At 40.4% G+C, this 13759-nt stretch overlaps 1 protein-coding gene across 2 annotated transcripts in view; it reads right to left on the bottom strand.

Moving 5' to 3' along the window:
* Positions 1 to 11653, bottom strand: part of bzw2 (basic leucine zipper and W2 domains 2) — a 41675-nt gene extending 30022 nt beyond the window's left edge. Inside the window, exons 1-3 of one of the 2 annotated variants that reach the window (XM_084378632.1) lie at positions 11634 to 11653; positions 7906 to 7976; positions 2343 to 2519 (exon numbers count right to left, since the gene is read on the bottom strand). In XM_084378632.1, coding sequence (XP_084234758.1) covers positions 2343 to 2519; positions 7906 to 7969 — 241 coding nt within the window. In that variant the 5' untranslated portion in view covers positions 7970 to 7976; positions 11634 to 11653. Of the gene's footprint in view, positions 1 to 2342; positions 2520 to 7905; positions 7977 to 9674; positions 9742 to 11633 lie in introns of those variants that run through there. The other variant, XM_084378631.1, reaches the window with a different exon arrangement.
* Positions 11654 to 13759: the final 2106 nt, after the last annotated feature.

Genomic DNA, 13759 nt, shown 5'->3' with positions numbered 1-13759 from the left:
ACTCCTGTTCTCGAGCTGGGTAAGTCGGACAAAAAAAAAACTACATAGAGAGAAACCTCTAAGACTGTGAGCTCTTTGGAATGAGTTGGAATTTTAGCATGCATGATGAGTATGCCTTCGTGGCTGTCAATGAGTCTCGGTAAAGAAAACCTAAAATAATCAGCAGAAGATTGGCTCTTGGGTGCAGTTGGGTGTTCCAACAGGACAATGATCCCAAACACACATCAGAAGTGGAAAAGGAATGGATCAATCAGGCTAGAATGGAGGTTTTGGAAAGTCCTGACTTGAACTTCATCAAAAACATGTGGACTGTGCTGAAGAAACAAGTCTGGGCCAGGAAGAAAACAAATTTAGTTGAACTTCAGCAATTCTGTCAAGAGGAGTTCAGCCAGAGGACGACCAGAAGCTTGTGGATGGCTATCAAAAGCAGCTAACTGAGGTGAAAATTACCGAGAGACATTTAACCAAATATTACAATTACTGTATGTATATTTTTGATCCAGCAGATTTGGTCACATTTTCAGAAGACCTATAGTAAATTCATTACTGAATCAAACTTCATGAATGTTTTTGTGACAAAGTAGTTTGTGTTCCACTCATTCATCACAGAAACATGAGAGCTGTTGAAATCATTTGGACTGAAGATGCCATGATATACATGTTCTTTATGAGTGGGCGGAAACTTTTGACCATGACTGTAGATAACCAACACACTGGTGTGTTTTATTGTATTATAATTAACGCAGTGAACCCTTCCTTCAGGCTGAGAGCAAACCTTTTAACTGTAATTGGCTTAACAGATAGTGAGCCACCCTGAATGCTGCCTGGCAGTCACAGAGAATGAACTAGTTAGACAGATTAAAAGACAGGTTGGGAGTGTGTGTGTGTGTGTGTAAGGACATACAGTCTACAGCAAGATGTAAACAGGAAGAAGTCATACTACAGACAGATTAGGAGCAATCATAAGGTTACAAAGGTTAAAGTAGAGCTCTGACCTTCCCGTGTCAACACACTTCTCAGCCATGATTTTCATCTCACCTCATGTGAGTCTGAGGGATCATATTCACTACAACTGTAATTGCTACAGTGGTCTTCACTGGCAGTATAGTGTACTGCCTTTCAATTGCAACTATCAGCGGACCAAAGTGTGATTTGAATTTGACACGGAAGACAACACGCTGAACAAGAGTTACTTATGTAACAATGGTTCTAATAACTTTAGATGATCTCCGCATATGGTATGTAATACCATGGGGAAGATCCCATCTCTCGTTCTCAGGGAAAATGAAGTCTGAAATTCTTCAAGCTGTTACAATAAACACTCAAATAATACTGCAAAAATAAAACTGCAAATATTTTTATCCAATGAGGTGTCAGAGAATGAGATGGCCTGGCTGACACAACAAGATGAGATCTTTCTTCAACAGTATTGTTTCACTAACTGTCCTACTAAATGTAGTGAAAGTGAATAACAGGTACCTTGAGTTCTCTGGTTCTTAGTGAGGAGATCTCTTTGATTAGTGGGGATTACTGTGTTAATCTGACAAAGCTAGCTGTGATCTCTTTGTCCTTGTCCGTGTGAATAACTGAACCGGTGTAGGGCTCCGCCAGGATATGACCAAACTGACCTCCTTCCAGTCTTGTATTGAGGAATATTGATGGTTAGTACAAAATACAAAAATGTCACTGTCTTCCTTTTTAATGGGTAACTTCATAGTTTTGGAAAATAAATTCAAACTAAGAAAGGTAACATTTACAATATTAATAAAGTAATAATACAAATTCACTTTACATATTACGTATTTCCATAACTAAAAAAAACAAGCTGTCCCCAGAGTGAAATATGGTCCCCAGAGCGCTGTCTTAGAAGGGGCCTGCAAATATAAAACAAAGTAAAAAAATGCAATTGTGTTGTTCAGTAATTAAAGTTTTTTTTGTTCTGATTTAATTTTCTTTCCAAAACTACAAAGTCCACCTTTAAATAGGAACAGCATAGTTTCATACTTACATTGATTTTCACCAACTGATAATTATATTATTTGATCACAACTGCTGATGAAATTGGATGTCTTTCAAACCAAACATACCTGGAGAATTATGCAACCCTAATGCTCTCCGACTCTCTCCCTCCACTGAAAGACTAAATAGTAAATATACTGCCTATTATAATACAAATAAGTCTTACTGAGGAATTAAATCAAATTGGGCAATTAAAGGAATGTATTGTCCCAACACGGCTGAGCACCCAAGTACATGCAGTAATCCAGAGATATACTCAATAGCCTGAGTAAAAGCCAGTAGTGATAAGCTCAGCCAGTCTAGACAACCACAATGACACTCACCAAGCATGCTTCCTGCGATGAGGATGTCAAACAGAGTGTCAGCATAGCGTCTGTAGTCCAGTCGTGACCCTGTGACATCTAGAAACTTGGCTACAGCATCCAAGTCACCGCTGGCTTCATTGAGGCCTGAAACAATGGTGTCTCGAAAAACTGTTGGCTCAAACTTCTCCTTTTCATCTAGGACAGAGGATCACATGATCAGTGCAAGAAAGACATAAGAAAATGCATACCAGTGTCTGTCAACTTTTTAACTGAATACTCCATAAACTTTACATAACTGCTCATGTTTTATATCAACCATAGTGTTTAAGATTCAAGTTTTTTTCAGCCACTGGTTTCTATTCAGTTTAGACTGCACTTCATTATCAACAGTAATATGGGTCAGTTGTGCTACTTTGTAAGATGTGTTTTGCAACCATAACAAGTGTTAACTACTCATCGGTTGATATTTATGATCACAACAGTTAACCGGAGGCATTGTGTATATTATGGATTTGCACTTATTGTTAAGCAGTTTACATTTATGATATTTACTGTTAACCTGTTGCATTTCTACCATTGTGTACATTTGGTTAATGTACCTTACCGATAATATTATGTTCTTATATGGTTTGTTTTTCTGCATATATTATATATTCTTTCCTTCTTTGTACTACAACTGTGGCAAAACAGTTTATGTCAGAGTAAATAAAGTGCTATTTTATCTTTTAGCTGTTCTGAATGGTCACACTTGAAGACTGAAAATGCTTAAAAGTTGTGAGGATGAAAATTGATGTATTGTAACAAACCGCCAAGGCACTGAGTGGACAGCTGAGATCATACCGAGAGGCTATGATTACTGTGTTTTGATCTCCAGTGTGGAAGGCATCACTTACATGTTTGTAATTAAGTAAAAAAAGTTTTTTTCTACACATTTTTTCAAATTTAAAACTGTGGCTGCTTTGTTTACTGGAAAAATAGTGACATGTTTGGTATCAGTGCTGAAATTCACAGATCATATCAGTGCCAGTGTTGCAAAAGTTGGAACGATACCAAAGTCCTTATCCGGCCGAGGAGGTGGTGTTGCAGCTATTTATGACTTAAGTCTGTCAATCATTCCTAAACCTAAATTAAATTATAACTCATTTGAAAGCCTCGTTCTGAGTCTTTCACATCCAACGTGGAAAACTTTACAGCCAGTTCTATTTGTTGTAGTGTATCGAGCACCTGGTCCTTACTCAGAATTTTTATCTGAATTCTCTGAGTTTTTATCAAGTCTAGTCCTCAAATCAGATAAAGTAATTATTGTAGGTGATTTTAATATTCATGTGGATGTCATTAATGATAGCCTTAGTACTGCATTTATCTCATTATTAGACTCTATTGGCTTCTCTCAGTGTGTACATAAACCAACTCACTGTTTTGACCACACCCTTGATCTTGTTCTAGCTTATGGTATCGAGATTGAAAATCTAACAGTTTCTCCACAGAATCCTCTTTTATCAGACCATCACTTAATAACTTTTGAAGTTCTATTACTGGACTACACACCATTAGGCAAAAACTCCTTCACTAGATGTCTATCTGATAGTGCTGTAGCTAAATTTAAGGAAATTATACCGCTGGCACTAAATTCAATGCCATGTCTTAATATAATAGAGGACTCCTCCGCTAACCTCAGTTCCTCACAAATTGATCATCTTGTTGATAGCACTGCAGGCTCATTGCGAACAACACTGGACTCTATTGCCCCCCTGAAAAGGAAACCTGTAAAACACAGGAGGTTAGCACCCTGGTATAACTCGGATACCCGCAAATTGAAGCAAACATCACGGAAATTTGAAAGGAAATGGCGTTCCACCAACTTGGAAGAATCCCGCTTAGCCTGGAAAGATAGCCTTAAAATATATAGGAAGGCCCTCCGCAATGCCAGAGCAAGCTATTACTCGTCATTAATAGAGGAAAACAAAAACAACACCAGGTTTCTTTTCAGCACTGTAGCCAGGCTGACAGAAAGTCACAGCTCTACTGAACCATGTATTCCTACAACGCTCAGTAGTAATGACTTCATGAGCTTCTTTAATGATAAAATTTTAACTATTAGAGACAAAATCCATCATCGCTTGCCCTCAACTGGCACTATTGTATCTTTAAACACAGGAACCTCAGAAACAGTTGTAAATTCTGACTTATATTTAGACTGCTTCTCTCCCATCGACCTCCACCAACTAACTTCGATGGTTTCTTCATCTAGACCAACAACTTGTCTCCTAGACCCCATCCCAACTAGGTTGCTGAAAGAAACTTTACCTTTAATTAGCACATGTCTACTAGAAATGATCAACCTGTCTCTATTAACAGGATACGTACCACAATCCTTTAAACTAGCTGTAATTAGACCGCTCCTTAAAAAGCCTAATCTTGATCCAGAAGCTTTAGCCAACTATAGACCTATATCCAACCTCCCTTTCCTCTCCAAGATCCTTGAGAAAGCAGTCGCCAACCAGCTATGTGACTTTCTTCATAACAGTAGTTTATATGAGGATTTTCAATCAGGTTTTAGAGCACATCATAGCACAGAGACGGCACTGGTGAAAGTTACAAATGACCTCCTAATTGCTTCTGACAAAGGACTTGTCTCTGTCCTGGTCTTACTAGATCTTAGTGCTGCATTTGATACCATTGATCATCACATTCTACTACAGAGACTGGAACACTTAATTGGCATTAAAGGACCCGCATTAAACTGGTTTAAGTCCTATTTATCGGATCGATTTCAGTTTGTACATGTTAATGATGAGTCATCCCTGTATACCAAGGTTAGTCATGGTGTTCCTCAAGGCTCCGTGCTTGGACCCATACTATTCACCTTATATATGCTCCCTCTAGGAAATATAATTCGGAAACACTCCATAAACTTTCATTGTTACGCAGATGATACCCAGTTATACCTATCAATAAAGCCAGATGAAACTAATCAGCTTACTAAACTCCATGCATGTCTCAAGGACATTAAGACCTGGATGACCTGCAATTTTCTGCTGTTAAACTCAGATAAAACCGAAGTTATAGTACTTGGTCCTAAACACCTTAGAGATGCATTATCTAATGATATAGCGAGTTTGGATGACATTAACTTGGCCTCCAGCACCACAGTCAGGAATCTGGGAGTTATCTTTGATCAAGATATGTCCTTCAACTCCCACATAAAACAAATTTCAAGGTCTGCATTTTTTCATCTACGTAACATTGCAAAAATCAGGCCCATCCTGTCTCAAAAAGACGCAGAAAAGCTAGTCCATGCATTTGTTACTTCCAGGCTGGACTATTGTAATTCTCTATTATCAGGCTGCCCTAACAAGTCTCTAAAGAGTCTCCAGCTGGTCCAGAATGCTGCAGCACATGTACTGACAGGAACTAAGAAAAGAGATCATATTACTCCTGTATTGGCCTCTCTGCACTGGCTCCCTGTAAAATCAAGAATAGAGTTTAAAATCCTTCTCCTAACTTACAAAGCTGTTAATGGTCAGGCACCATCATATCTCCAGGAGCTCATACTACCCTATCACCCAACTAGAGCATTACGCTCCCAGAACGCAGGATTACTTGTAGTTCCTAAAGTCTCCAAAAGTAGAATGGGAGCCAGAGCCTTCAGCTATCAAGCTCCTCTTCTGTGGAACCATCTTCCTGTTTTGGTCCGGGAGGCGGACACCCTCTCTACCTTTAAGAGTAGACTTAAGACCTTCCTTTTCGATAGAGCTTATAGTTAGAGCTGGTCCAGGACAGGCCCAGGCCTGTCCTGGACCAGCTCTTAGTTATGCTGCTATAGGCCTAGTCCGGGGGACAATGACACACTGAGCTTCTCTCTCCTCCCCTCTCCTCTCCATCTGTATACATTATGCCTGTATACATGCCCCATCTCTGCATGTCACTGACTTACTTCTTCCCCGGAGTCCTTGTGCTTTCTAGTCCTATAGGCTCCCATGGATCCTGGCCGCGCCCGGGTCGTGGATCGTGGATGCGCCCACTGCTATGGCCCTGCCTGATCGTGGATGCGCCTACTGCTATGGCCCTGCCTGATCGTGGATGCGCCTACTGCTATGACCCTGCCGGATCGTGGATGCGCCTACTGCCATGACCCTGCCTGACACCCACCACTACTGTCGCTAATATTAGTCACATCTGTTACATACGTTCCACTACTATTATTGTAATGCATTACTACATACTATCCTTACCATTAATCACTACTACTGTTATCACTAGTAATCACATTTCCATGTGCATTTCATTATTATTGCTGTAATACATCTTTATGTACTTTCACTCCTGTCAACCATCGCTTATAATTGAATACATTGTGATGTCGTTGATCTGCTCTGTACATGCGACATTTATTGCACGTCTGTCCGTCCTGGGAGAGGGATCCCTCCTCTGTGGCTCTCCCTGAGGTTTCTTCCGCATTTTTTTCCCTGTTAAAAGGGCCTTTTTGGGGCAAGTTTTTCCTCACTCGAATCGAGGGTCGAAGGACAGAGGGTGTCGTCTCTGTACAGATTGTAAAGCCCTCTGAGGCAAACTGTGATTTGTGAATTTGGGCTATACAATTAAAATTTGATTTGATTTGATTTATAATGTCTCTGACCAAACCAGTCCTACCTGTTGACAGGATGGCATGAGGCCTCAAAATAGGATGTTCATGTTCTAGATCTCATCTGTTCTCCTTTCTTTGTGGAGCTTGCATGTTCTCTCTGTGTTTGAGTGTAGAGGCCAGATCACAGAAGCATTCAAATCAACACAATTTAGAGCAAAATAAAAACCTTCAGAACAAGTTCAACTTATTTACATTTAGCAGACGCTTTTGTCCAAAGCGACTTACAGTAATTCATACATACACTGATGATGCTGAACCTGGCTCATCTCATGCCCTGACAGCAAAACCTCTGTGTTGACCAATCAAATTCTATCAGTACTGGTAAAATACACAACATGAAAGTCATGTTTCTATTGTTTACATGGTGATCGCGCAACGAAAGAATAAATTAATGAAAATCCTATCAGATAGTATCATTCACTTCTGTTCACTGGTTTGGTGTCTCCAAAATTTTCATATATTAATGAAGCCATTACTGCAAATGGACTTCTTGAATCATATTTCATTATTCAGTCAGAAAGCCAACTTGGTGATTCACCAGTAACAGTTTGCCAACTATTCTCTGATTTGACAGTATGTAACCATGGACATAAAGATTAATCTTCCTATGCCATCTTGTGGTGTGACCAGTCGTATACTCTTGGAATTGATTGTTGACCTTTGTAAGAGGTTTCCTTGCCTGGAACTCTGTATATAACATATACAGGGATTTTTCTTCAGCGTTTATTCTCCTGTGTTGGTTAAGAGTTAGGTTAGTGATTTGAGTTCTCATTCTTCTTATATGATGAAGTAAAACTGGGCTGCTCACCTTTTGTTCCCTTTTGTTTATTGTTTAGCTGTTAGCCATGCTTTGGTCAGGATCACCACTGTCTTATAGCTAATACAAGGGTCATATGATGCAAACATTACCTAAAAGCTCTATATTGTACTCACCCCTTTTCCTGGTCTTAAACCTCTGGCCTGTGAGCACTGGCTTTTGCTGCTTACCGGTATTCATACAAGTCCTAAAAACAGCAACACAACCAAATACTGGTTAGGTTTTGTCAATAATTATTACTTTGGAACTTTACTATTCCAGCATGGTATAATTCTGAGAGCATACAAGTGGATGCTGTGTTGAAGGTTGAGCTTATTAAAAATAGCAGAGGCAAGAGACTGTGCACAGGATAAATGGCCTTAATATGCTGCCATATTAATTATACATAAATATGCTGGCGTCTTAAATAGGTGACGATTCAAATAGCTGGCTAATATGGTAAATTGGTGTATTTTGAGAGAAGCAGTTTTACAAACAGACCATATACCTGCCCCTACGGAGCACTCAAAAATAGGCAAAGGAACGCACCCAAGGCAGCATCCGTCATTTGATTGGTCCACACTCTAGCTGTCTCCCTATTGGCTGGTGAAACACAATATACGCAGATACCTCAACCTGAGAGGAGGTGTTTGTTTTGAGTGCGTGCACATTAAATTTGAGCGTGCAGACTTTAGATCTGAGCGAGCACAGGAGATATTTGAATGCGAGCAAAATTTTTGTGTGAAAGAAGAAGAAATGTGAGCACAAGAATGTGATTTTTGAGTTCAAGCACACATTTTGAAAGAAAGCAGCATACATCTCAGTGCGAGCACAAAATGTGAGCATGAGGAGAATAAATCTGAGCATGAGAAGGAGCTATGTCACTGAAAAAGAAGGAAATCATGCTCTCAAACTGAAAATCTACGCTCTTGAATAAAGTTAGGATAATTCTTCCATAATTATCCAGATAATCTAATGAATCAGAATAAAAGACAGAAACATAAAATTCATCAGCCTCAGAAGCTTGAGACAAAGTAAGCTGGCTAGCGATAAAGAGGAAGCTAAGCTAACACAAGTAACAATGTCAGAAAGTAAACAGCATGTAAATGTAATTGTACAAGAACAACCCTGTTTCCAAAAAAAGTTGGGATGCTGTGTAAAACATAAATCAATCAGAATGTGGTGATTTGTTAATCCTTTGAAATATACTTAATTGGAAACAAAAACAATATTTTTAATGTTGTACCTCATGAACTTCAATGATTTTTGTGAATATAGGCTTATTCTGAATTCGATGCCGCAACAGGTTTCAAACAAGTTGGGACAGGCGTGACAAAAGATTGAGAAAGATGTTTAACATTCCAAAAACACCTGTTTGGAACATTCCACAGGTAAACGTTCATTAGTAACAGGTGATAGGATCATAGTGGGAATGAAAGGAGCATCCTCGAAAGGCTCAGTGTTCACAAGCAAAGGAAGTTTCATCACTTTGTCACACACATTGTATAAAGGATATTACTACACAAGCTCAGGAACACTTTCTAAAACTGTTGTCAGTAAACATAGTTCATTTGTAAATGATTGCATTCGGGTTTTTTTAGGTTTTAAACAGCACCTCAATCCTAATGTATAAAATAATAATTATTCACCCCTAATCATAACCAATGGATCATAACCCAGGAATGAGCCCAAGTTGTAAAAACTCAATTTTCCATGCAAGAGCGTTAGACAAAGCAGCTTATACAGAATAGCTTATTCACCGAGCTTCAGTACCACTACTTATCTGTAACTATGCTTTGGCTCTACCCACTGATATCAAAGTTGCCTAAAGAGTCTGTATCTGCCTCATGAGCAGCTCTTTCTCTGAGAATTATTTTCAAAAATAGTTGAAAAACCACATGCTTACCAGCAGTGAGTTCCTTGTGCTGCCTGTAAGTGAGCTGTAAGTGAACCCTAACCCCCGTCGACTGATTGTCGTTCTGCCAGTAAACCTTGTGCTCTGCTCTATATATAGTGTGCTCATCCCAGCAGTGTAGACCTGCCTCTTACTCTTAGGCCCTCAACACGTGTCATATTACTCAGAGAGTGTGCCTAGCGCATTATCTCTCTCTCTCTCTATCTCAGTTCAATTCAATTCAATTCAATTCAATTCAAAGGGGCTTTATTGGCATGAAAGTTTTACAACAATGTTGCCAAAGCATCAAAACAAAACTTGTCCAAACATTCGGACAGAACATAACAAATAACAACACAAACACAACACCAAGATTGATTTACATTAATTATATATACAGTATATACAGTGTGTGTGTGCGTTTGCCTGCGTGTGTGTGTGTGTGTGTGTGTGTGTGTGTCTCGGTCATTCACTGTCCCTCAGGTTGTGGCATGTTGACACATATTGGGCAGCAAGATATGCCCTGTCTCCTCCTCCCAGGAGTATTTTTAATGTTGAGAGGTCATTCAGCTCTTTGAAATCTGAGATTACCGAATTAAACTTATTAAAGTAAATGTTCCTCGTTTCGTTGAATGTTTTACATTGTTGGAGAAAGTGCATCTCTGTCTCATCCTCACCTGTCGAGCAGTGACCACATGTTCCGTTTTCTTTTGGTTGCCATGATTGTTTGTGTCTTCCTGTTTGGATTGTCAGTTTGTGGTTTCTGAGCCTGTACTTGGTGAGGATCTGTCTCTGCTTTCTATCTCTGACAGTAGAGAGATATTCTGCTGATTCATAATCTCTTTTTAGGGCTAGATAACATTCTAATCTACTTTGGCTTTTAGTTTCTTCTTTCCAGTGTTCCAGATAGGTTTCTTTACATTGTGTTATAATTTGCTTTACTCTGATTGGTGTTTGGAGAGCAGTGTTGTTGTGAGGCTGGTCAGACTGTGTCTGAGAGGGGGCAGTTAGCCTCAGTACCAACTGACATAGACTGACTCTTTTCTGGGCTCAGCTCTTGAGTTTGGAGGGCTTTGGAGTGGAGGGTGTCTCGGGGGCTGGATTTCAGGTGGTTAAAAAAGTTGAGTGTTCTCTTTTGAATGTTAATTATCAGTGGGTATCTGCCTAATTCTGCTCTACATGCATTTGTTGGTGTGTTTCTGTGTACGTGTCAAATGTGTCTGCAGAATTCTGCATGTAAAGATTCTGTTGGATGTTTGTCCCAGCAGGTATAGTTCTGATGACTGAGTGGACCCCAGACTTCACTACTGTACAGCTCAATGGGCTGGATGACACTATCAAATATTTTAAGCCGGACTTTGACTGGAATTTGGAAATTATACAATTTTCTCTTAAAGCTCTGGTCTACGATCTGAGAAAGGTTTGAAAAAAGCATCCCCCCCACACACACACCCCTCCCCTCTGTGCTCCTTAATCCCTCCCCTCCAAGCTCGTATCGCTCTCCCCTCGGAGTCCCGCGACACACCCCCTCCGGCTACAAGCTTTTTTTTTTCTCTCTCTCTTCAACGAACTTTATACCTCCCGCAGCAAGTTTTTTTTTTTTTTTTTTTTCTCTTCAACGAACTTTATACGTCCCGCAACAAGCACCAAGAGCAACAAGCCGGCAGAAACCAAATACAGCCCAGCTTTGAATGCGGAGTAACGATGTCGGATTCACAGATAAAGTTACTACAATGCACGTTGAAACTAACGTAAATCTTGTAAGTCATTACAATGTCCACAGCTAAGCTCCACAGCCAAGCTAGCGTAACGTCATTAGCATGCTACAGCTACGTTACCTTACAGCTACGTAATCAGCTACAACAGCTAAGTTAGCCACTTCTAAAAGTTACTGAGGGCCAAGAGACTAACAGATGCTGCCGCCAGCTTTCATCACAACGATCGCTTCCACATTGTGGCTGAAAAACAGACCTGTGTGTGTCCCAGCTGCTGTTCGGTGCTACTCAGACTTGTTGTTAGCTTACAATGCTAGCATAGAGGCTAACGTCTCCGTCGAACAAGTAAACAATTGTTGACAATACTGCAGCGACAGGCACGTCTAATAACAGAAACAAACTAACGGCAGCTTTCACAGTCATCAGCAGCATCGGCATGAAAGTTATGTGTCACAACATCCACAATAGAGACGAAGGTCAGCACCGGGTCCATATCTTCACGGACCTTTCGCCACCGTTCAAACGATGAGCCGGTGTTTATTCGGTTTGAGCCCTCTTTGTTTCACATCTCCGGTTTGTGTCTTTTCAGTGACAGACTTTCTTTCTTTGACTCTTTGTGGTGGGGCAAGCAGAGGCAGCTGAACAGCTCAGGGCAAAACAAACCTCTCGTCCGCTTGTAGTTTCAAATGCGGAAGTGGGTCGGGACCAGACGTGAGCAGGAGAGTGAGCGAGGATTGGATCGGAAAATTGATCCAATAGGAGCCATCCGGGCCGGATGGTTCCTATTGGTCAATTTCTTTTCAGTTTTACAGACACTAGAGAGAATGGATTTTTTTGGTTCCTTTTACTCTCCACATTGTGTAGGTGGTACTATTGGGTCATAACCACCATCTAAATGATGTTAATAATAATAACAAATCTTTCAAATCGTAGACCATAGCTTTAATTGCATGTAGGGCTCTTCGAGCTTTTTCTTTTAGTGCATTCACTGCCATGTTGAAACTCCCCGATGCTGTAATGGTTATACCAAGGTAGGTATAACTCATGCTATGTTCAATGATATGGTTATTTATGGTAAATTGGTGTTTGTTCTCCTGACATCTGGGGCGTTTTTGAAAGATCACGACATTAGTTTTCTTCATATTTACTGCCAGAGCCCAGTTCTGACAGTACTTTTCTACTATGTCCAGCTGCTGCTGTAGTCCTTGTTCAGTAGGAGACAGTAGAACAAGGTCATCAGCATAAAACAGAGACTTCACCTCTCTATCTAGGAGGGAGAGGCCAGGAGCAGCACATTGATCCAACTCAACAGCAAGTTCATTTATATACACATTTAATAAAGTCGGACTTAAATTGCAACCCTGGCCGACACCTCTTCTCTGGGTGAAGAATTCAGTTTGTTTGTCTCCAATTTTAACAGCACACATATTTTCCAAATACATTGATTTAGCCAGATCGTACATTTTGCCCCCTATACCACAGTGTAGGAACCTGTAATAGAGCCCTTCATGCCAGATAGAGTCGAGTCAGCTTTCTTGAAAAATCTCTCTCTCTCTCTCTCTGTCATTTACTCATGCATATGCACACATGGTACACCCATGTCTGCAGCAGGGCTTGGAGAAGTCCACTGTGCTCTGGCAGACAGGTTGTAGTGCTACCAGCTGGGTCACGAATTACAGCACTTTCTAATCCACAACATCAGGCCCTGTTCTCTTGGTATCTGTCAGATCAAGAGCACACTCTGTGTGTGTCTGTTGACTGCCATCACTCGCTTGCTGAGACACAGAACATGTTAAGAAAGACAGAGCTGAACCAAGCACCAGACTCCTTGTCTCAGTGTTGAAGACAGTGCAGGGCGTTTAGTGGCTGCATGATACAAAGCTTTATTAACCTCTGACCTTCACCCAGACCCTGTTACTGCTGCATGTAATTGGTAACAATCAGCAGTTTTGTACACTGTGTACTGAGAGTTTCTCAAATAAACAGTTGTTTAGCCCTGAGCCCAACAAGAGCATGTAGCTGAGAAGTGGCTCACTTAAACCAAAAAGACAAAAGCACTACTCAACTGAACGAGTGTGACTGATTGGATGAACCATAAGGAATGATGGCAGTGACAAACTGTTTCACCTTGAAAAGAAAAGTCAGATGGGGGTGAAAACTTTCATAAATTGGAAGAAAAATGTTTCAAACTCCTGCTCTCCTCAACTCCAGCTGTTTAGTCTGAAACTTACCAGCTCCAGCAGCTGTCTGCAGGTTAACGCTAACAGGGTCATTTGTAAATTCAAAACACCAGCATCTGTCTGTTCCCTCCTGTCTGTTGGTCCAGTCAACTGCACAGCAAGTCATATTATTTTTCTGATATTCGCATTAAAACTTTTCAAA

This window comes from Pagrus pagrus, assembly GCF_965226575.1.
Source record: "Pagrus pagrus genome assembly, chromosome: 17".
Taxonomy (NCBI): Eukaryota; Metazoa; Chordata; class Actinopteri; order Spariformes; family Sparidae; genus Pagrus; species Pagrus pagrus.
This window is presented reverse-complemented; position numbering and strand designations above follow the sequence as displayed.